The 22764-nt window shown below is 45.3% G+C and overlaps 1 protein-coding gene across 8 annotated transcripts in view; it reads right to left on the reverse strand.

Moving 5' to 3' along the window:
• MYO18B (myosin XVIIIB) overlaps positions 1 to 22764 on the reverse strand; it is a 256252-nt gene that overhangs the window by 220010 nt on the left and 13478 nt on the right. For 4 of the 8 annotated variants that reach the window (XR_014506213.1, XR_014506214.1, XM_083418975.1 and 1 more), the window contains exons 2-11: positions 17776 to 17906; positions 16834 to 16983; positions 13945 to 14718; positions 13384 to 13450; positions 12387 to 12499; positions 11491 to 11667; positions 6889 to 7087; positions 6465 to 6607; positions 6105 to 6205; positions 1277 to 1340 (exon numbers count right to left, since the gene is read on the reverse strand). Coding sequence is in view for 5 of the 8 variants with exons in the window: in XM_083418975.1 (XP_083275101.1) it covers positions 1277 to 1340; positions 6105 to 6205; positions 6465 to 6607; positions 6889 to 7087; positions 11491 to 11667; positions 12387 to 12499; positions 13384 to 13450; positions 13945 to 14640 (1560 nt within the window). In the remaining 3 variants the exon portion in view is untranslated. The remainder of the gene's footprint in view (positions 1 to 1276; positions 1341 to 6104; positions 6206 to 6464; positions 6608 to 6888; positions 7088 to 11490; positions 11668 to 12386; positions 12500 to 13383; positions 13451 to 13944; positions 14719 to 16833; positions 16984 to 17775; positions 17907 to 22764) is intronic. The other 4 variants (XR_014506212.1, XM_083418972.1, XM_083418971.1 and 1 more) reach the window with 2 other exon arrangements.

A 22764-nucleotide genomic window follows, 5' to 3' on the forward strand; every position in this document is an offset into this window, starting at 1 on the left:
TAAGCTGTTTCTGGTCTCACCAGAAACACCCTCCTTAGAAGGGACATCTTTGATTTATGAACGGACGGCTGTGATCACCACTCCAGTGAACTTTGTTTTTGCAATAAATCTTTTTTTAAAAAATTAACTACACTCGTTTGTTATCAAGACTCCCTGACAGTGGGGCTGCTGAAGGGACAAGACTTCTGTCAGAATCCTTGGAGAGTCACTGACTGTGACAAATACAGGACAGAATAGAAAACATCCTACAGCCCTACTTCTGAGGCAAGATTGACGGCAAGAGGTGAGAGGGCTTTTTCCACGGTGGTGCCCTGCCTATGGAACTCCCGGCCTCAGGAGGTCAAGTCATCTTACTTTTTCTTTGCATCACACATGCAATTGGGGAGAACAAAATCCTTTCTAACTAAATAAAACCTGACCCTGTAGAAGCCAGCTACTTGGATCCAAGCATTTGGTCTTTCACCAACAGAAAGAGGGATGCCACTGGCTGGGAGTGGGAACATTGGAAGCCGCCTTATATGAAGTGAGCCCCTTGACTGGCAGCAACACCTCTCCAGGGTATGCATAGGTATGTACACTCCAGGTTTCTTGGGTAACCAGCCCATAAACAGATGCATTTGACAATGCATATAACTGTATGAATAGGCACATCAAATTATGCTGCAAAGATATCATGCAGGATTTGATTCTAGGAAGGACCAGGCACTTCAGGGCCCATGAGCAAAGGCCTGGGACTCGAGCTACCCACTGACAAAGCCCCTGGACCCAGCTGACCAGGGATCAAATCCTGATTCAGCCATGAAGCTCACTAGGTATCCTTGGACCAGTCACCGCCTCTCAGCCTAGCCTACCTCACAGGGTGGCTGTTGTGAGGATAAAATGGGGGGACCATGTATGCCATCTTGAGTTACTTGGAGCAACAAGTGGAATATAAATGCAATAAACAAACAAACAAATATTCCTTGAGCTAGTCCTGGCTGGTACTATTCCCCCAAGCACATTGTTCTTTCCCATCCTACCCCACCACCAGTCCTGCCCTCCTTTCTCTCCCATAATCCTCATCCCTTTTTCATTAGAAACGCTAACCAGCATGCCTCACTTTTTGCATCAAAACACAGGCAATACAACAAAGGAGTTCTACCCCCCCCCAAAGGAAAGCAAGTTCCTTGAGGCAGAGACCTGGTCTCAATGCTACTGAAACTAACCTCCATACTTTGTGCTCAAGGATTCATATAGCAACGGGGTGGGGAGGAGGAAGGCTAATTCAGCTGCCTACCTTCTGACACGGTCTGATGCCAAAGGTGCTGTTCTCCGCCATCTGATGCAAATGCAGCATCGTCCTAGTTGCGGGGGAAACACACACACATTAAAAAATAAATCCCTCACATCAGATGCAGCCGCCTAAAGAGTAATTTTTTTAAAAAAAACCTGGCTGCTTGGTCAGATCAAGGACCTCTCGAGTCCAGCACCCCATTCCCAACAGTGGTCAATTTTGGGAAACCCACAAGCAGGACAGGAGTAGCTGGTGCTTCCGAGGTGCAGAACTGATCCCAGATGGAGAGACAAATCAAGGCAGATCATCCATTGACCTCAAACTTTGGGCATGGTTGTTGTTGTTGTTGCAATATTTATTTCCCCACCTTTTCCCCAGACTGAGACTCAAGGCAGCTTACACAAACTATAACAACACAGATAAAATAAAGGCAAAGAGGATAGCTCTATCCAACAGAGGTTTCTCTCTTTGGGTCTATTTGCCAGTGATTTCTGCTGATCTCTCAAACGTCATTTACTCCAAGAGCAAAGGAGAAACCTCCGGGAATGGAATGCATGGCACTGCCCCTGACTGAGTCATTGTGACCCAAATACTGTAACTGAAAATGGCACTTGGGTATAAGAGCACTGGATTCAAGTCCCATGGTGGTCATGGCATTATCCTGGGGGGCTCAGTTCTGCCCTTTGTAAAATGGGCACACAAAGTTGACCTTCCTCCCAGAGTTTCTTAAGGGAACACGAATTAAATGATAATGGGTGGTCTGCTCCTGCATAGTGTTCAAGGAAGAGAAGAACAATTTCATTTGCTTTGTTCCTCTGTTGAACTTTTGACTCTGCCTTCCATTCCTCCTGAGTTCGGATTTAACTAGAAGTATTTTGGAAAATGAATTCCAGAACCAGAGCATGCATCATCTTGCACAGCTCCAGTTCATTTGCATAAGAACAGAAGAAGAGTCTGGGCTTGGTATTTGAAGCTGCAGCTCAGAATTTGTCCTCACACACAAGGCGCGTGAGGCTGCACAGGAAGGAGGCAGAGCCAAGTGAGGCAGAGAGCATTCAGGACAAGGAGTCCTGCTCAGCCTACTAAAAACATAAGAACATATGAAGACTCCTGCTGGATCAGGCCAATGGGGGCTCATTTAGTCCAGCATCCTTTTGTCACACTCACCACCCAAGATGCCTGTGGGGAACCAGCAAGCAGGACCCAAGCACAAGAACCCTCTTCCTTACTGTGGTTTCCAGCATCTGCTATTCAGAAGTATAACTGCCCCTGACTGTGGCTAGTAGCCTTCGAGTAGCCTTATCCTTGGTGAATTTGTCTGAGGGTGGATCTACTCACGGGGGGGGGGGGGGGGGAGCTATAAGTCAGAAATTAAATCATTATAAAAAAAAGGAAAAAACCGCTATGAAAAATTGGATAGATTTTTTTTGCTCTCTGGTGCCATCTGGTATTGCATGTTTATAATGCATTCAAAACATTTTTTTTTACAAATGTAGCTGAGTCCTTGATCTCTTTTAAAGCCATCTGAGTTGGTGTATCCTTCCCCTTCTCTGTGCTTCCTATGGAACATGTGTGAAATATGTGTGCATTAATAACTCACAAATAAAAGGCAGTCCAAAACCTTGCTCTATGGGAGGTCTAGAACTCCAACCCCATCCTAAAAAATAATCTCTATACAACTACATATGGTAACATTATTTTAAAAGGGGCCAGAGTCTTTTTATCAATGGGCAATGAACCCACTGATGGCCTAGAGCATGGGTAGGCAAACTAAGGCCTGGGGCCTGGATCCAGCCCAATCGCCTTCTAAATCTGGCCCACAGACAGTCTGGGAATCAGCGTGTTTTCCATGAGTAGAATGTGTCCTTTTATTTAAAATGCATTTCTGGAATATTTGTGGGGCCTGTGTGGTGTTTTTACGTGAGTAGAATGTATGCTTTTATTTAAAATGCATCTCTGGGTTATTTGTGGGGCATAGGAATTCTTTCTTATCTTTTTTCAAAATATACTCCGGTACCCCACAAGGTCTGAGGGACAGTGGACTGGCCCCCTGGTGAAAAGGTCTGCTGACCCCTGGCCTAGAGGCAATGAGCAGGTGGATGGCACACACTCCAAAACCCAAAACGAACATGCAATATGGAATGAATTAGCCCCACTCTGGAAGCCCATTCTACGATAGCTGTCTGGAAGTATCAGGAGGATCATCGTGTAGCTGGAGGAGGAGAGGGCGGAGGCTGGAAAATGAATTGTGAGTGGAGGGGCACCCTTCTTCCATCATTGGGACCCCCTGGGGAACTCACCAAACCTGCTGCACCTGGAATTGGGTGTGGAGAGGACAGCTGGCTGCTGAGTGGGACACACCTGTGGGCAGCAGCCTGATGAGGCTCCCTCCACCTTGGGCCTGCCAATAAAAAGCATACATGGAGGGAGAGACTAGGGCGATGGCAGGAGCTTCTAGGAACCTTCCCCTCTGTGGGAGCTTTCCGAGGAACAGCTGTGAGTTAGTTTAGGCCCTGGGTGCAGGTGCCAGGGCAAGTTGAGCCCAGGGTGAGGCCGAGAGCGGTATTCCAGGAGCAGGAGGAACTGATATTGGCTTGCATGGATTTAGAATTTTTTGCTTTACTGTCACATTTTTATCTACATCTACGTATTCTTGTAAAGGGACATGGGTGGCGCTGTGGTCTAAACCACAAAGCCTAGGGCTTGCCAATCAGGAGGTCAGCGGTTCAAATCCCCGCGACAGGGTGAGCTCCCGTTGCTCGGTCCCTGCTCCTGCCAACCTAGCAGTTCGAAAGCACGTCAAAGTGCAAATAGATAAATAGGTATCGCTCCAGAGGGAAGGTAAATGGTGTTTCTGTGTGCTGCTCTGGTTCACCAGAAGCGGCTTAATCATACTGGCCACATGACGCCGGCTCCCTCGGCCAATAAAGCGAGATGAGCGCCACAACCCCAGAGTCGTCCACGACTGGACCTAATGGTCAGAGGTCCCTTTACCTTTATTCTTGTAAAAGTAATTGTAGTTCAAGTTGTCTTTTGCTTTCCTTTTCTGTACACCACTTAGATATTTGTAGTAGGTTAGATATGGTAAGGTTGCCAGACGTCCCCGTGTCCTGGGGACAGTCCCCAGATTTACAGCTTTCTCAGCATTCATGTACATAGTGAACAATAAGTGTCCCCGGATTCATTGAAAAAAATCTGGTAACCTTATGATATGGTCTTTAAAAAATAAAATTATGCAGAAGATCGAACAGGCGTGCTTTCTCTGTTACTCCAGGAGCAGGGCAGGAGCAGAACTGCGGGGTGCAAATTGCAGCAAGGAAGCAGATTTTGGCAAAACGTTATGAAAAACACCCTAATGTCATTGGAAGGAGCTGCCTCAAGAGATCATAGGAAGTGCCCCTCCCCATTGTCCCCCAGCAACTTCTTGCCTTTTTGATTCTTTTTACACCTTAGAGAAAGGCTTTGGGCTACTTCAAATTAAACACAGCAGGAATCCAATGGTGCACAAACCAAGGAGTTAAAACAAAATGTATCTCCCTCCCTGAGTAACAACACATTTGTTTTTGTTTACCAACTGCTGCTTTCAAATCCTAGTCATCAGACAATGAATTGTGTATGTGTCACTGGAACTACGTGTCCAGATCTTGCACTGGGAACAATAACTGCCTCTCCTCTTCCTGGGCAGAGTAAAGTAAGATAGCTGGCCTCCAAAAGAGATTGGCAGGATGCCACCAGGCCCTGCTTGCATCTTATTACCTGCTTCAGGTAGCAAAATGATGGTGAGCCTAGGCCAGTCCTGGGAGGGTTTCTCAGTCATCTTGTGCCCTCTACAGGTGAAATAAGGTTCCTTCATAATCAGACCAATCGTTTGCCTACATCAACTATGGATTGACAAATTTGTCGATTTGGGGTTTTCCACTTTTCCTGTCTTAAATTCAGTTTGCCACACTTCCAAATCAGTTTGCAATTCAATTATTTTTAAAGCCTCTCACAGAAATTTGACAGCATTGAAGAGCACGGTTCTCTTTATGCAGTGCATAGTTAAACTATGGAACTCCCTCCCACAGGAGGCAGCGATGGCCACCAACTTGCATGGCTTTAAAGGGGGATGAGAGGGGCAGAAAGCTATTGTCAGCTATTCCCCACAAGTGACACCTCTGTAGAGCAGGGGAGGCTGGCATATACCATTGGTTCATCTAGCTCAGGACTCTCTACACGGACTGGCAGAGGCTCTTTCAGACAGGGGTCTTTCCCTACTGATCTGTCTGGAGATTGAACCCAGAACCTTGTGTGTGCAAAGCTTGTGTTCTGCCACTGAGCTATGGCCACAGAGGCAGCCTTCCTCTGCGGATTAGAAGTTGGGGGCAACCCTCCCCACTGCCTGCATTTTCTTCATCCATTCTGGTTGGGCCCTGTTAGAAGGGGGATAGTGGACTAGATGGACCCTTGGCTTTGATTCAACAAGGAGATCTTTATGTACCTTCTGAAACTGAATCTTCCATGCTTAGAATTCTATCACTGAATCCAAGTTGCTGAGGAGCAACAGCAGGTCTTGCTTTGGGGCTTCCCTTTGAAGCATCTGGGTGGCCATGGTGAGGACAGACTAGATGGGCATTTGGACGGCATCCAGCACAGCATCACTCACATTCTTAGTGCCCAAAATATCACAGTGTGAGCCACTTCAGGCATATCTGAATAGGGTGCAGGTGTCATTCCCACAACCTCCACTTGCATGGGATGCAGGTGTCATTCCCACCACCTCCACTCCAATGGGATGCTCACCAGAGCATCAGACAGAGACCAGCCTCTCCCCCTTCCCTTTGAGCAATACCTCTGATCCAGATCCAGCCCTGCAAGCATCTGAGAAAAGACATTGAAGGTGCTCTCTCCCTCTGGCTGCTGCACCACACGGATCCTTTCCAGCAGCATTGTCTGGGCAGAGAAAAGAGAGAGAATGCCAGCATCCATCCCACTGCTTGCCACCACTCAGAGGATGCCACTCAATGGTGGTGGTGCAATTGACTTTCAAGCTTTCCTTGGTCTACTCTAGAGTTCAGGAAGCAGACAGAGACCAAAGGAGAAGATCACAAACCTTCCACTCCTCAGCTTCCTTCTGCCATTGGTGTCCCCATCTCGTCAACACACAGAGAGAGACACACACCACTTCCAAGGGAGGCAACAGAAGCATTACCTGGAGATGAGCAGCTGTGATGTGGCCAGTGGCGCTGAAATCCAGTGCCATGACCATGGAGAAGCGGGTGGAGGCTTTGTTGTGGCTGGTCGTCACTGTCCCAAAGGCTCTCAGCACCCTGAACATGGCCTGGATTTTCTCCACTGCAAAAATCAAGCACTCAGTGTCTGTTTTCTAAACAATTTCATCTCATCCCTCCCACCTCCAGCCTGCAGACCATCATGCAATTTCCCCCAAGGAAACACCCACCATGCCCTGCACGTACCTTTCTTAGAAACCTCGTGCCCTCCAGGCGATGCTGGACCAAGCAGCTTTGTCTGCAAGGCCAGTGGTCAGGGATGATGGAGGCCCAGAGAAAGATGTCCTGCACATGGAGGCCCCTGCCTCCTTAGCACATCACCTGCTGCCTCAAGCAAAGGCTTACCTGTGACTCGGTTGTCCATGCTCCCCACAGTGGCCACTAGGTATTCCAGGGTGTTCTGGCAGCAGGTGGTCTTGCCAGAATTGTTCCTGCCCAAGGGCATGATGGTCTGATCCTGCCGTTGCATAAGCATGCGCCAGTAGGCCCTCTGTGCCACGGAAAAAATGTGTGGGGACAGTCCATCCCGCTTGCCCTTGAATGCCTGGGAAAAGGTGAACAGAAGCAGTATGCCTGTGAGAACTTAGAAAAGACCCAGCACAGAACAAGTCATGCCTGACAAAACTCATTTCTTTTACAAGCTTGGTACATCATGGGAATGCTGTGGACATAATATATCTTGATTTGTAAGGTTTTTGACAAGATTTCCTATGAAATTATTGCAAGGAAGCTGGTAAAATGTGGGCTGAAAGAGGTAACTGATAGGTGCATCTGTAGCTGGTTGACTGACTGAAGCTAAAGAGAGCCCATTAATGGTTCCTCATTATCCTGGAAAAATGTTACATGTAAGATGCCACAGTACTCTGTCCTGGGCCCTTTGTTGTTTAATGTCTTTAGAATTCCTTTATGGACAAAGGAATTGAGATGTTCATCAAATTTGAGAGGGGAAGCTAATGCTGTAGAAGACAGATTAGAAAACTGGGCCCAAACTAATAAAATGAATTTCAACAAGAACAAATGTAAGGTTTTGCACTTAGGCAGGAAGAACCAGATGCATAAATATAAGATGGGGTCACCTGGCTTACTAGCAATAAATGTGTAAAGGAGCTTAACATGAGTCAACCGTGTGATGCAGCAGCCAAAAAAAAAAAAGCTAATTCCATTGTAGGCTGCATCCACAAAAATATAGTGTCCAGGTCAAGGGAAGCAACAGTACTACTCTAGTCTGCCTTGGTGAGACCACACTTGGAATACTGTGTCCAGTTCTGGGCACCTCAATTTAAGAAGGATGTTGAGAAGCTAGAATATGTGCAGAGGAGGACAACAAAGAAGCTCAAGGGTTTGGAAACCAATGGATTCAACTTTGGAAGGAGTTGGAAGGAGTTGGAAGAAGATTCCAACTAAACATCAGGAAGAACGATCTGACAGTAAGAGCAGTTCAACAGTGAAATGGTCTCTCTCAAGAGGTTGTGGACTCTTGCTTCGTTGGAGGCTTTTAAGCAGAGATTGGATGGCCATCTGTAATCATAGGCACCAACTCTAGGGGGCTGGGGTACCTTTCCTATCCCCCCCCCCCATAATTTTCCTCTTGGAGTCTGGCCCCGCCAATACTTCTCCCACCCCACCTGTGCCCGCCACCACTGCTGCGCATCCCTCCTTCCTCCGATTGCTTGCTCTTTCCCTCTGTGTGGCTTGGCATGCAGCAGCCAAGCAGAAGTGCACGGCTAGGCAGGTGAGCCAGCAGAGATGGCTCCTCCCTACAGCGGGAACAGTGGCCCTCTCAGGGGCCACCCCCCAAAATACTGCGGTTGCAGCCAGAGTGCTGAGCATGTCTGGTCAGTGGGTGGTGGCAGAGGAAGTAGGAGCAGGAGATGCCAGTGCCCAGCTGGCAGTCCAGGTCCCATGGGCAAGAACTGAGATTCTTGCATGCTCTCAGCCTTGTCCTTCAGAGCAGGGAGTCAACTAGACCAGGAAGGGCCAAGTAGTGGCTCTAGATGCAGAGTCATTCCTTGAAGTAATCTTATTTGGGCCCTGATCCTTGGCAACACCATAAATTATAAATGAACGATGGTAAAACATTTCACTGTAGCTTTACAGATAAGGTGCTGGAGCAGGAGTTGTTTGCAAGTGATATGAAATATGTACAATATATTCCATACCCTCCTAGATGAAAATAGGGACATTTCTCCCTCACTCCTAACTAACCATCCTCAACCCCCCATTCTGCCCCCCCCCCAGAGCATTTCCTCTCAGAAGAAGAGCAAGTGCCACCACCACTATACCAGTGGGACACAGCACACCCCCTCTACCATCCTGAGAGAACCACTTAATCTATTTATTTTATTTTATTTGGTAGATTTACAAAAAGAAAAACACACACTAATAAAGAAATCTTAGAAAGGGCCAAGATTAGACACAGAAGCACAAAGCATTTTTTAAAAAAGGACTTTTTGCTCTCTGCTCCCGCTTTCTTCCCACCCTGCCCTCTCCCTGCTCCTCAGAGTCAGCGCATCAGGGCTGGGCCTTGGCATCTGTGGCTTCTCCTCCTCTTTGCCTGCTATCCAGCAGCCAAGGGAGGAGGCAGGCAGCGGTGACCATGAAGAAGCAGAGAGAGGCAATGGGATGCTCCCTCGCAGTGGTCACTGAGGCAGCACATCCTACTCCCCAAGCTCAGCAGTGGTGGCACTGGCAAGGGAAACAGGGCCATTCCAGGATCAAATCAGAAGCTGGGGTGGCTTTTGTAATTACAGGACTGTCCCTGGAAATGACGTTAGTATGATAACTGCAAAAAAAATATGCCTAGTGTGGATGTGGCCTAAAGCTGCATACACACTACACTTTTAAAGCACATTCGAAGCACATTCCACCCCTCCAGGAATTCTTCGGGACTGTTGTTTATTGAGGGCTGCTGGAAATTGTCTCTCGGGGGGGGGGTAAACTGCAGTGCCCAGAATTCTTTGAGGCAAAGAATGTGCTTTAAGGTGATAAGGGTAGAAAATCTGGTGCATACTCAGTCTAAGTGGATTAAGAGGGAGTGCAGTTGTACAGCAATACTTCAAACACCCTTCCTTTGATTCCCCCCACCCAAAAAATGGCAGATTGCAGATGAAGGGGAAGCATGTTTCTGTACTGAAAGAACTTTAACAAAAACTTAGAAGTTCTTACAGGGGCTTTGCACTCCCCTAATCCCCACCTAAATTTCACAACAGTGAAAGTAGGCAACAGGCAAGTAGGCACTCTTTATAGTACCTAGCCATGCAAAGTGATCCTAAATCTCTAGATAAGGAGGGCCTCACTAGTCCAGATTGAAATCCATCTTCCTGGTCGTTCTTCACACCACCTGATGACCACTGGTTGTGTTGCTGCCCAGATGGTGTTATAGGTTTGGGGGAGAGGTTTCCCCACTAAACCCTGGAAATTAATAAATGTTAGGATTTTGATTATTTGGAAAATACAAGGTGCAGAGGAATATTGAAGCAAAATGACCTCACCAGGCTAGGGCCCTGAAGAAACAATGGTCTGGTCTTTGCGGGCCATTGGGAATGCAAGAGAACTGTCCTTCCCTGTTGCCCTGAGGTTTGAATAGAGACTGGTGATTTGGAAGATCACAGCCTTTGGGATGGCTGAGAAAAGCCAGAATGATCTTGGCTGGCTGAAGGCTGCCTGGGAGAGATTGCTTTGACTCCAGTGCTGCCCTGTTGTGGGGAACAAGCCCCTCTTGAGATGACCATGCTGTACTCCCTCAATGTAGATTAAAGGTGTAAATATGTGCAATTAATCCACATTTCTAAAGGCACAACAGTCTCTGCCACACCTTGATTCTCACTGGAACACGGGCCCTCTGGAATCTTGTCACAGCTTGGCAGAAATTGGAAGTAGCCTCCAACTTTTGCACCAATATTATCTAGCTTTTAAGACTCATTTTCTGCTGTATGCCAGTTGCCCAGGGTGGGCTATGCAATTATTTGTGTTGACCTCTCCTCGTCACCTGGGTGTAGAAGTCACATCCACTGCTCCTGCTCATCAGCGGCATACAGCCCCTGGCAGGTGGCTCCTGAAGAAATGCAGTCCACAGGCTGATAAAGGGTTCCTCACCCCAATGCTAAGCAGTGCAAGAACATCCTCCGCTAAGCATCTCAGACAGCCCTCCTCATAAAAGCATCTGGAGATGCAAGGAGGAACGTTGTGGCTGTAGCAGCAAAAGCCACGAAAAAGTCACTTATGGTGCCATAAAGGTGCACAGAGTAAGAATAAAGCTGTCATTTAAGGTGCCACAAGCCCTTGGTTTTATTTACCACCAGTAGTACAGGGGTCTGGGGTCATAGGGGATCAAAGACTTGCTTTTATTTCTGCATCAGGGTCCCTTTCTCCAGCACCCTAGAGCCACCCAATCAACATGGAAGGGGAGCTTTTTGTCCATAGAGACAAAGTCTTCTCACCCTCTGTGCTGCTCAGAGTGATGAGTCAACCACTGAGGATGGGCTCCAAGGAGAAGGTGCAACAGAAGAACACCGAGAAGGAGTTGTTCTATGTGCTCAAAAGCTAAGCGTTTAGAACACAGAAAACATTTTCACGAGAATGGTGTGAAAGTTCTGTTACGTACAATGGAACTTGAAGAAAATGCAATTTAAGTCACTCTGAAAGGAGATAATGGAGCATTCCAAATGATTTGCCCATGTGCATGTCTGGAAAATAGCAGAGCTAGCTGAAAGGCAATGCATTGTTGCAATGCATCTCTAATTATTTTTATGATTGTGTAATTATAAGACTATTGTGTAATCTTAGAAGGGGGCATGGCTATGACCACCATGAAGGGTCTCTGCACTTCTGAGTGTCATTACATCACTGGTTGCCACAGGAAAGGGCAGGTCTCCTCTGCCAGGCAATTATCCTAACTGGGTAGAGAGGTCCTTGTTAAGCGATGCCACCCCAGACTCAACCCCGTACCTTTATTGAACAAGTGGAAACAGAAGACGATGGTTCGATGGCGATCAGATCAGGACCACTGTGGGTGTAAAGCAGCTGAGACTGGTACCGGCGGCACAGAGTGTGGATGACGCTTAACTCATTCAGGCTGACTAGGGAGGCCAAGTCTTCGGCGTAGTCAAATTTTGAAGGATTGGTCTGGGGGATGAGTGTTATAAGAGCTCAACACAACACTGCCTGCCAACCATGGTGAAATTGCTGTTCACATGAGTTTGCTCCCACTCCCTCCCCCACCCCCACAATTTTAGGAGGGGAGAGGATTCTTGTGCTCAGATTCTGCTTGAGGGCTTCTCATTGGGGCATCTGGTTGGCCACCGTGAGAACAGGAAGCTGGTCTAAAAGGGCCAGCAGACTCTTCTTATGCTCTTCTTTCTTTGTGGCAGAACCGGCCTGCTCCTCTGCCTGTATTCTTTCAGACGAGCTCTTCCTCTCCTACAGACTGCCTGGGCTTCATTCAAAACAGTTGGCAAGGGTGGGTGGGTGGGTGGGTGGGAGGCAAACAACCTCTGCTCATCATTTGCATGGTGGAATGTGCCCTCAAACTGCCCTATCACAATGGGCAACAGGATAGCGTCCTCCACCACACACCTAAGGGCATGTTTAGGAAGAAGACTGCTTGGAGGCACCCAGCACCTCCCCATCACCTTACCCTGCTTCATAGCAGGGCTAGCCCTGAAAGTCAGGGACTGTGAGGAAAGCAAGGGGACTCCTGAGGAGAAAGCCTCCCCAGTCCAGAGGCAGCCCATGTTTCTGAAGTAGGCAAGGAAGGTGCCTCAGAACTAGACCAAGTAGGGATGGTTCGCTGCAGCCATGGGCTCTGCTGGGAGCTTGAGGAAGGGAGAGGCACAACAACTCACTCTCTGGACCTTTTCTTCATCCACCTCCATGATCGAGCCATCAGCTTCCACTCGAACTCGGACTGTCCCTGGAGGCAGCTCAGGAGTGCCCTCATCTGGCTTCAGTTCAGTAGCTGCCAAAGGGGGGGGGATGGAGTAGTGAGAGGGAAATGACTCTTCAAATACTTGAAGGCTCTTTGTTCTCTCCTCTTTGCCTTGGCCACAGATCAGTGGCAGTCCAAGGGCCTTTCTTGTAGACAAAAAGTCCTCAGGTTCAGTTCCCAGAGTCTTCAGGTTGGGCTGGAAATGCTCCTGCCTGACTGGGAGAGCCACTGCTGCCAGCCAGCAAAGGCCAGCCTTCACCAACTCCATCAACTCCAACCAGCACACTGATGCTGGCTGGGGCTGATGGGAGTTATAGTTCAAGCTCTCTGGAAGACAGCAGGTTGCAGAAAGCTGGTGTAGACCCAGATAGACCAGCTGTTTGACCAGCTGTGTATAAGGCAATCTCTCAACACAGGGGCTCCCAAAGCCCAGTGGTAGAGTATCTGCCTTTCATTGCATGCAGAAGTTCCTGAGTTCAATTCCCAATGGCATATCCAGGGAGGGCTGGGAGAGGCTCATGCCTGAAACCCTGGAGAGTCACTGCTGGTCACTGTACAAAATACTGAGCTAGATGGACCAAGGATCTGACTTGGTATAAAGCAGCTTCCCATGCTCCTAAACTCTCCCCTTCTGCCATCCTCAGGTCGTGGATAATCTCACGCAACTCTACACATTCTGCACCCAGTGGGACCATTTCTGTAGCCATTATTTCCTGTTCCTCCTTGGTCACACCTTTTCTGCCACCACTATCCCTTTAATTGAAGGAGAAGCCTCTGTTGTAATGCACCCCTATTCACACACATGATCATGTGCACTATTGTGATCTGGAGCACATGCACCACCAACAAAGAGCAGCTTCCCACCTTGACATTCTCACACCCTCGTAGCTACGAGAAAACCACGGCCACCTTACCAAGAGTGAATCCATCTTTTTGTAACAGCCAGACTTTCTCTGTTTCATACCAGACATCATGGTACACCTGGGTGAAGGAAGGAAGAGTGAGGAAGGGGAATAATTGTGCACAATAGTTGTGGATCATTTTTGCTTTTCATCCAAATTCATTCATCTGCCAGGGATCTCCCACAGGCAAAGTTATTCCTTCCTGATTTGGTCCAAATGTTCAAAGCAATCTCAGATTTGAGATGGCTGAAGATTTGACATTCAGTGAAAGAATCTTCACTCCGTGAGGGAATGAATGAACCAAGGAGATGAAACAAGCGGGATTTCTACTGCAGAGGTTCCACTTTGAAAACCAGCATAGCTGAGACAGAACTCCAAATTCCAGGGAAGAAAAAATAGCCATGCAAGGAGAAGTTAGGAATCTTTGGGAGGCCTTGTCCAGGACACATGCAGAGTGCTCTGCACTAGGTAAAACCACCAAGGGTGCAGGATGAAGCCCTTCCCCAGCAAAGGGATATACAGCTGAAACCCTAGGAAGTGGGCCCATAACACTGAATTCAGCATCAACCTTACCTTGTCCGAATCTGTGCTTTCTCCAAGTTCTTCTTTGCTTTCGCCTGCCAACACTTCCTTAATTTCCTCTGGTTTCTCCTTCATTTCTGCTACTGGAGATTCTTGCTTTCTTTTTCCTCCCTTCTGAGACAGTTCCTCTTCCATTTCTCCCTGTTCCATCTTCAATTCTGCTAATAATTTCTCGGTTTCTACATGCCTCTCTTTGGGTTCTCCTGGCTGCTTCCCACTGTCTGTGGCCTTTTCTTTATTTTCTCTAAGCTCTTTCCCCTTCCCTGTAAATTTTGCCTTATTTCCTGGCTTGCTCACAGCCTCTTCCTTGGTCCTCATTTTCCAATTCTCCTTTCCTGGGCTTTCAAAGTGTTTGTTCCAGAGTAAATGGCCCTTCTTTTCATGTTCTGTTCCAGACCCAGGTAGATCCTTAGCACTGCTGCTTTTGATTTGATCTGGAGCTGCAGGAACTTTAGGAGGCTGAGATGCATCCAAGTGGACCTCCTCGCCCAGTGTTGGAACTGCTGGTGCTGATTTTGGAGTGGCCGGTGCTAATTCAGGCACAGGCAGTACTGGTTGCTGGGTGTGGCCCCTCTGGACAGTTCTCTTGAAAGGCAAAGGCTTCCTTTCTGGAATCTCAGACTCACCTTCCACTCCATGCTTCTCACCATTCAATCGTCCTTGCAGCAGCTGTCCCTTGTTGGCCATGTCCTCTCCCACTTCCAAAATGTTGGTGTCCCTGATTACAAACTGCTGCACGGGCCCGTCAACCTGCTTTCCTGGAGGCTGGGAAACAAACACACACTCAAGGACATTAGCACCAGAGGAGTCAGTCATGCCCATTTCCAAACAAAGCAGAGGGGTGTTTCCTAGAGTGCAGCAGCATCAGTTGAGACATAGTCATCTCAAGGGCCTTTCAAAGGTATTTGTGTCAGGTAGGGTTTGTTGCCTTTAAATAGGTTATATTAGATTCTTACAACATATTACAACATCATGCACACATAATAATAAAATATCCCATACCAGTCCAGAAGATGGAGTTAAGGCTATACATCCAAAATAACATCCAGATTGCATCATACTGTGAGTTCCTATCCCAGACAACCATTTGTACAGAAAGCAATATTCAGTTTATGCCAACCAAGACATTTTATAGCGTGAGGGGAGCCGTCTAGTTTTATTTTGTAACTGTGTGTCTATACTGTTTGGTATAAAGCTATACCAAACAGTTAGAAAGGAGTCTTTATGCTTCAAATTTTGTGCCAATTTTTCCACAAGTGCTATTCCCATATTTTATTTGACCAGTCTGTCGAAGAAGCACTCTCTTAATTCTTCCAGTATACTGTATAATTAGCAGCCTGGTATTTGGACTCAGCTGGGTCCTCCTGCCAGAAATTAAGTATTTAATGGTCATTGCACACATTACACAGGGAAGACCTGGATTTGCCAACCAATGTGGGCACCTAACAGGCCACTGAAGCCAATCACTTTTACTGCTGAGAATTCATGTCCATAGTGGGTCCATTGTGTTCTCTCTACATTTTTAGATGCACATCCAAAATGGTGGTGTGTGAAGGGACCTGGAGGCCATCTCCTTTAAAAATTTGTGTACATCTTATTTGTGAGTTTCAGTGGAAAGTAAGACATGAATTGGCAGGGGCTAAACCAAGGCATGCCTTCTGACCTTCTCAAAGTCTGGCAAAAGCTTGTAAAGGGTTTTTAGGGCATGATCCTGCTTGCCTCTCTGCTTGATAGATGTTTCAACATCAAACCAGTGTAACTGTAGCGACTGGCTGACTTATCATTTGATATGGTGGTTATGATTTTATCACTGTGAGCTACCCAGAGTAGCTATTTGGACTGGGGGCGGGGGTAGGATATACATTTTAGCCATTGACATTAATTCCCCTAAAAATTAATGCAAGGTGGTGTGATGTCAGCACTACTCTACTGTAATTATTTCCTCTATTGCGCCAAAATCTAATTCAATAGCAAAACTGAATATATTTCATATTAAGGCAATACCTTTATTAGACAAATGAAAATGTAAAAAAAATAGTGTGCAAACTTTGCAGTTCCCCAGAACTCTTCATCAGGTTAGATGGCAAAAATGCAAATGTGGGGATACACATGCAAAGTTCAAGCACTTTTCTCTCCCCCAGACTTAGATGATAATATTACTACTAATATTAATAATATTTCTATACTGTCCTTCACTCAAGGATCACAGGGCAGTTTACAATATAAAAACACAAACATTTATACCATAATAACAAACAATCACACACACACACACACACACACACACACACACACACCACACACACGCACAGTTTAAAAGGCCATAGATTGTTTAATCAGCCAAAGGCCTGGAAAAAGGGGAATGTTTTCGCCTGACACCTAAAGATATTTAAAAAAGGTGCCAGGCGAGCCATTTAAGGCTTTATAGATCAAACTAGCACTTTGAATTGGAAACTAAATGGTAGCCAGTGCAGTCATCCCAGAGGTGGTGTGAGATGCCAGTCTTTCTTTTCCTTTTCCTTTTTTCTTTCTAGTCTGGTGAAGTATTTTGGGGGACTCAAAAGCTTATACACCATTTTGTGACATTTCTGTTGGCTGCATAATAAAAATATTGGCCCAATATCTTTTGATTTTTGTCCTTAGGTGCCAATACCTTTACATTTCAGACAGCAATTGTCAATCTGTATTACTTCTCAAGTGTTGGGTTTGGAATAATTGTCCAAATCTATTCAATTGTTTTCATTTACCATTTATCCATTTGCCTTGGGGGGAAAGTAGATTATCACCTAACTAATGCATAAATATGGACAGGCCCAAGGATTCAGCAGTGCAGAGACTGCAGCTGAATGTTTGAATTCTCAGTGTTGTTTTCTTACTCACATCTTCTTTGGAAATTAATTTCTCTTTTAATTTTGCTTCTTTGGACTCCTTTTCTGTTTCCCGCACAAGTTGCTTGATGAAGCCTCCGGGAATGACCGAGAAAAGTGGGGGTGGCGAGGTGGGTGGGGGGCTGCGGTCTTCTTCCCTAATCTGTATACACAAGCAAAAATGGAGTTATTGTACAGCGCTGGCAAAGGCATTCCACAGAACCCTCTGCCACAAGGGCCACAGACCACACTAGCCAATTACACCCATCTGCTGCTTCTCTGTCAGGATTTTGAAAAGGGAAATAAAATCTGCTCTCACTGAAGATTTCCTAAGAGGAGCTACAAGAACAGAAAAGATGTTCAAAGGAAACCAAGCTGTGGCAGCGCAGGGGTGAAATTGGCACATGCAAACCCTGTAAAGCAGCTTTGGCAGCAGGTGGGCAATTGGGTTCAAGAGGGAAAAGGATGGTGAAAAGGATACTTTTCCATGCTGCACACATAACTATTTCTTTCCTCCCATGCACACAGGTTGCAAATTTTAAAGCAATGCAAGGACCTGCCAGCCCATTAGACCAGAGGTAATGTGGGATGACTGGGAACATCTCCTTTTTCAAATTGCCTTCAATTCTGGGGAGGCAGGGAGGGTTAGAATCAGCCTCCCGGCAAATACAGGAGGAGACTTCTAAGCAGAGAAGCCCGGAAGAAGAAACCAAAAGCAGCAGAATTCTATATGGAAAGCAAAAATCTAAAATTAAATTAAATTGTGCTGGTAATAAGCTATTTAGTATTGGGCATGGGTTAGCCACAGCAACAGGGAACCAGGAGACATTTGCAGTGCTTTCATTGGGTTTGTAAAGGCCTGAATTTCAAGGAGAGGGCAAAGCTCCTCCCTCATGCCATAGGTTCCAATCTCTCTGCATGCAGAAGGGCTAACAGTGTGGTAGGGGAATGGCACTTTCCTTTTGTTCCCACAGAGCCAGACGTGATGAGATGGCCATGCTGATGTGGTGAGGGTGGCTCAGAGGTTATGGTGCTTCAAAAGATGAGACACAAGGAATGATGCTTTATGGAGATGAGGACACTGGCCTGCCTCAGGACCAGAAACACACATAGTGCAAGGAAGAAAAAGAGAGAGAAAGACTTTTCAGACATCTGCAAACACAACCATTTCATTCACTCTGCAGGGTTGTTGTTTTTTCTTGGGTGAGGCGAGAGACTCTGGGTAGAACCTGAATTGTTCAGTTTTTACATCCTACCATGGCCCCAGGTCATAGTACAATGTGAGTCACAATACAGCACAGAGTAAAATATAAAACCAAACAAAAGAATACTATGCAGTCATTATAAAAACAGCATGACCACGCTTACTTTTCATTTGCTTTTTCCAGGCATAATTCAGGATTTAAAGCTCACAGTCTGAGCACCCTTTTTGTTTTTTGCTCCAGAGCTTTCCCCACAAAACCCCACTCTTTAAAGCTCAGCCAGAGCAAACCTGAATTGGTGTTTGTTCCGATTCAGCTTTAAAGAACAGGTTTTCATAGGGAAAGCTCAGGGCAAAAAGAGTGTGTGTGTGTGCGTGATCAGGTAGCGGGCCTGGGCAAATAAATATGTTTTTACTGAAAAAATAAAAGACTTTTACATATCTATGTGATGACACAGGGTGCAGCTTGCACCCCAAGAGGGAACGAAAATAAGCCAAGCAGGCAACCCAACCCTTCTTGTCTTCACTTCACCACTGCAACAAAGTTGATCTCTCTGTTTTCAATGCAAAACCTTTAATCTATACTCATTAGCTTTGACTATTAAGAGAACACATGCACAAGACAAAAACTAGCAGTAGCACTCTTCTCTCTTATTCTTAAGACAGGTAATTTTTTAATGCAGCTCAGCTGAGACATTCATCCCATTACCAAATGAAGAACCTGGATATCATGGAAAGCAGCAGCTGGTGAAGGCTGTGATTTGGAATGGAATCAGTACTATACAGATATTTATTTAGTTAATAAAGTTATACGCCACCTGTCAGGGCAAAACAGCCTCTTGCAAGGCAGCAAACGCCATCCTGAGCTATCCTGTCCCCACCCATTTGCAGACACAATGGAATGTTGATATAAATTCACTGAACACTAGAGTACCAAAACTCAATATAAAAACATTGAGAAGGTTATACTGAAAACAGTGTAAACCTAGTTTGCATTATACTTGAACATAGGAAATTCTAAGCTCTGAACAGGTAAGATGCACCCCCTTTATTATTTCAATGCTATTTTATTATTATAGTGAAGACTCTCTGCCACGATAATGTGTGTCAAACCTTATAATGAAAAAAATGTTTCATTTGCTATAAATACAAATAAATACCGTATTTTTCCATGTATAATGTTTTTTTATTATAGAAAAAACTAAAAAATGGGGGCACATCTTATACACGGATAGTGCAGAGTGGGTATGAGCGACTAGTGTTAGCCGCGAGCATGAGTTTGTAAGTGGCAAGTCGTGGCTGCAGCAAGGCCTGCTAGTGATTGACTGCTTGCAGTGGCGATTGGGTGGGTGATTGGTGGCTGTATCTTATACACGGGTGCATGTTATACACAGAAAAATACGGTACCTTGTTTTTGAAAGAAGGACACTGACAGCGCTCTCCTGTCTTACCCATTCCCAGCTTCCAGACCCAAAAGCAAGACAGGCAAATTATGACTATAGGGAGATGGGTAAAGAGTCCCTCTCACTGGGGTTCTAGTCTGGATCAGGGCCCTCACACTGGCAACATGTACTTTTAAAAAACAGATTTTCATGGATGAAAATAAAGCTGCAGATGACTCAGTAATGAACCTTATCAGTTCCTTGGCAGATTCCTTTCATTCTTCTGTCCAACTGAAGATAAATAAGCAATTATACTTCCAATTAAATTAAATTCCAAGTCCTCTTAGCATTTATTCAGTTCACTCCGTAAATAATAAAGAATGGGGAAGTGTCAGCTCTAAGTTTCCACTGTAAACTTTTTGCAAAATAGAGCTTCCCTCCCTTTTTCCATTTTTTTACACACACAAAATTATAAAGGAGATGGGGCAACTCTCATATTAGGAAAGTTTGCAGTGTTTGGGACTTTTTAATTTAGAGAAAAGGCAAGTAAGAGACAACAGGATACAAGCTTATAAAATTATTGTGGGGATGATTAGGGAGGCAGGAGAGGATATATTATTTAATGATATCCTTCCTAACCTGCGCTAGCAAGTTCCATATTCTAGCAGAGTTCCAAACATCCCCCTTTTTAAAGCAGCAATCAGCTTGTTGCTGACTCATCTGAGTCTTACTATTAAAGATTCCTTCCTGGTAAAATCCCTTCTAAAAAGGAATAAACACAAGAATCTGATTAATGCTAATAGAAAAGTAGTTTACTCAGATTCATTCAGGTTCACAGACATATCCCTGAAGGCAGAATTAGGTTACATAACAACTAGAACTATTCCATAAAGAAGTTAGTCCCAAGTGACTACGACTAAGCAGTCACTTCTCCAAACACACAGCAACATACAAAATGGAGAAGACAAACTGATCTGAACATGGAGGCCGTGGGCTCCTCCATGCTAGTACAATAGACCACACCCTCTTCAAGTCTGTCCCAGCTCAGGAGGAAATAGGAAGTCTTCTCCTGAGTGGGACAACCCTAACCCTAACCCTAACCCTAACCCTAACCCTAACAAAGCATCGCACCTGCCCAGCCACTGGTGCTCAGGCAGCCCCTCTGCCTGCAGCCTGCAAAAATGTGTCCCAGGAGAGCACAGGAGACAAGCGGGTGACCTTTTCCTGCTGACGCTTTGGAAATCTGGCCTACCCAGATCCTTCTTGCAGGCACCTGGCAGAGCTGGGCAGCTCACATACCTCTGTGTTAAAGTCACTCTACTGTACATCACACAGGGAGGGGAAGGCATGGCAAAGGACACCCCCCTGCACTGGGGGGGGGGCACTGCTGCTAATATTGGGTGGTGCAGACTTTGCCAACTCCTGCTGGGGAAGAACAGCTTTGGTGTCTCTAAAAGCTCCACAACACCCCTTCGTCTATAGAAGGCAACATCTCCAGGGTGGAAGGGGCAGAGTCTGGATAGTTGCTACTAAAAAATTAGATGGGAGGGGGTCTGCACATTTTTTCCAGAAAAAAATGGAGTTTTTATTTGGAGTTCTTGAACTAGGATGGCCAGACATGCACTTTTGAGAGGCAATGTGATGCGACTTCCGGTCGATCGCGGAGCAAAAAGCAAGTGGGAATACTCTCGGAGAGAAATTCCGAGCTTTCGGGAGGAAAAAAGGGGTGCTGCAAGGGCGCCGCAGCCCCCAATTCCCCCCTGGAGGAAAACCAGGGGGCCAGGTTCCCGGCAAAGCCTTTTTGCGGACCACCCGGCCGTCAGGTAGCCCTTAAAAGGGGTGAAGAGTACGGCGGAGTGAAGAAGCAGGCTAAGGGAAGCCATTTTCTACCCTCCGAAAGTGCAGCCCCAGGCTTGCACGGAAAAGCGATCGATTCTCAATCAATAAGAACTTCGGACCTAAACTGAGGTATTTAACGAAAATTTTAATTGGGAAAGGATTCGGAACAGATGAAGTGAAGAAAAAGGAGGTCAGCTTCATCTGAAATCGAACTTATAAGCAAAGGGAATTTGCAGAACGCAGGAGAGTTGAGTGTGAGTTACTGCAAGCGGTTTTTCTTCTGTTTTTATAATATTTGGACATATAAATAATAAGGATAATGAGAGCAAAGGAGGAGTGGAAAGATACTGTTTAATATAGTTTGAAGTCTTTTTGGTGAAACAGATGAGACCGTGGGAAAAGGATCGCTAGGAGTTTTTTAGTTTCGGTTTTAAAAGTAACTGTGCAACAGGATTGTAAGTTTTTCTTCTCCATTTTTATTTTGTTAAAAAACTTCTGGCAGCAACTGGTGGTAAAAAGAGTTAAAGAAAGAACTGACTGGCTGAAAAAGAATCTAAATTTCAAACAGAAAAGCATTTTCTGATTACAAAAATAATGATTACAAAATTTTATCAAAGATGTATAAACTGCTGCTAGAATGGTATACTAAAGGTGAAGAAGTTAAATCGGTTATGATACATTGGGCCAGAGATTTTGGATACAATATACAGCTAAATGAATGGATAAAATTATGGAATGAAAGGTTAAAATTTATGGCCTGTACTGCGATAAAGGAAAATGTTATGAAAATGATATATAGGTGGTATATCACCCCTGTAAAGTTAGCAAAAATGTATAAAATGTGTAATAAGTGTTGGAAATGTAAAGAAAAAGAAGGAACTTTTTACCATATGTGGTGGGAATGTAAGAAGGTAAAGGGCTTCTGGGAAATGATATATAATGAATTGAAAAAGATGTTGAAATATACATTTGTTAAGAAACCAGAGGCATTTTTGTTAGGAATGGTAGGAAATGAAATAAATAGAAAGGATTGTAAACTTTTTCAATATGCAATAACAGCGGCAAGAATATTACTGGCCCAAAAATGGAAACAAGAAGAATTACTGACGATGGAAGAATGGAGAATGAAGTTCATGGATTATGCAGAACTTGATAAATTAACAGGAAAGATCCGAAATCTACGGGATCACAGGTTCACTGAGGACTGGAGTAAATTTACAGATTATTTGAAAAGTATATGCGATGAGCAAATAACGCTTGTGGTTTTGAAAGAAGCTCTGTGAAAATATCTGGAGTATTGTAAAAAAGGGAATAGGGAGGGGAAAGGTTTGATAAAAGGCAATATTAATTTAGGAAATGCGTAAAGAAAGAATCAAAATGGAAGAGTCGCAGGAGAACTGAGGGAAGTCTAAAAGAATATATTTGTGATAAAAAAATTTGGTATGGTTTTATAAATTTGTATTGGAAAATCAATTAAAAAAATTTTTAAAAAGAGAGAGGCAATGTGATGCAGTGCTTAGTG

This window comes from Podarcis tiliguerta (genome assembly GCF_965153285.1).
Source record: "Podarcis tiliguerta genome assembly, chromosome: 16".
NCBI classification, from domain to species: Eukaryota; Metazoa; Chordata; class Lepidosauria; order Squamata; family Lacertidae; genus Podarcis; species Podarcis tiliguerta.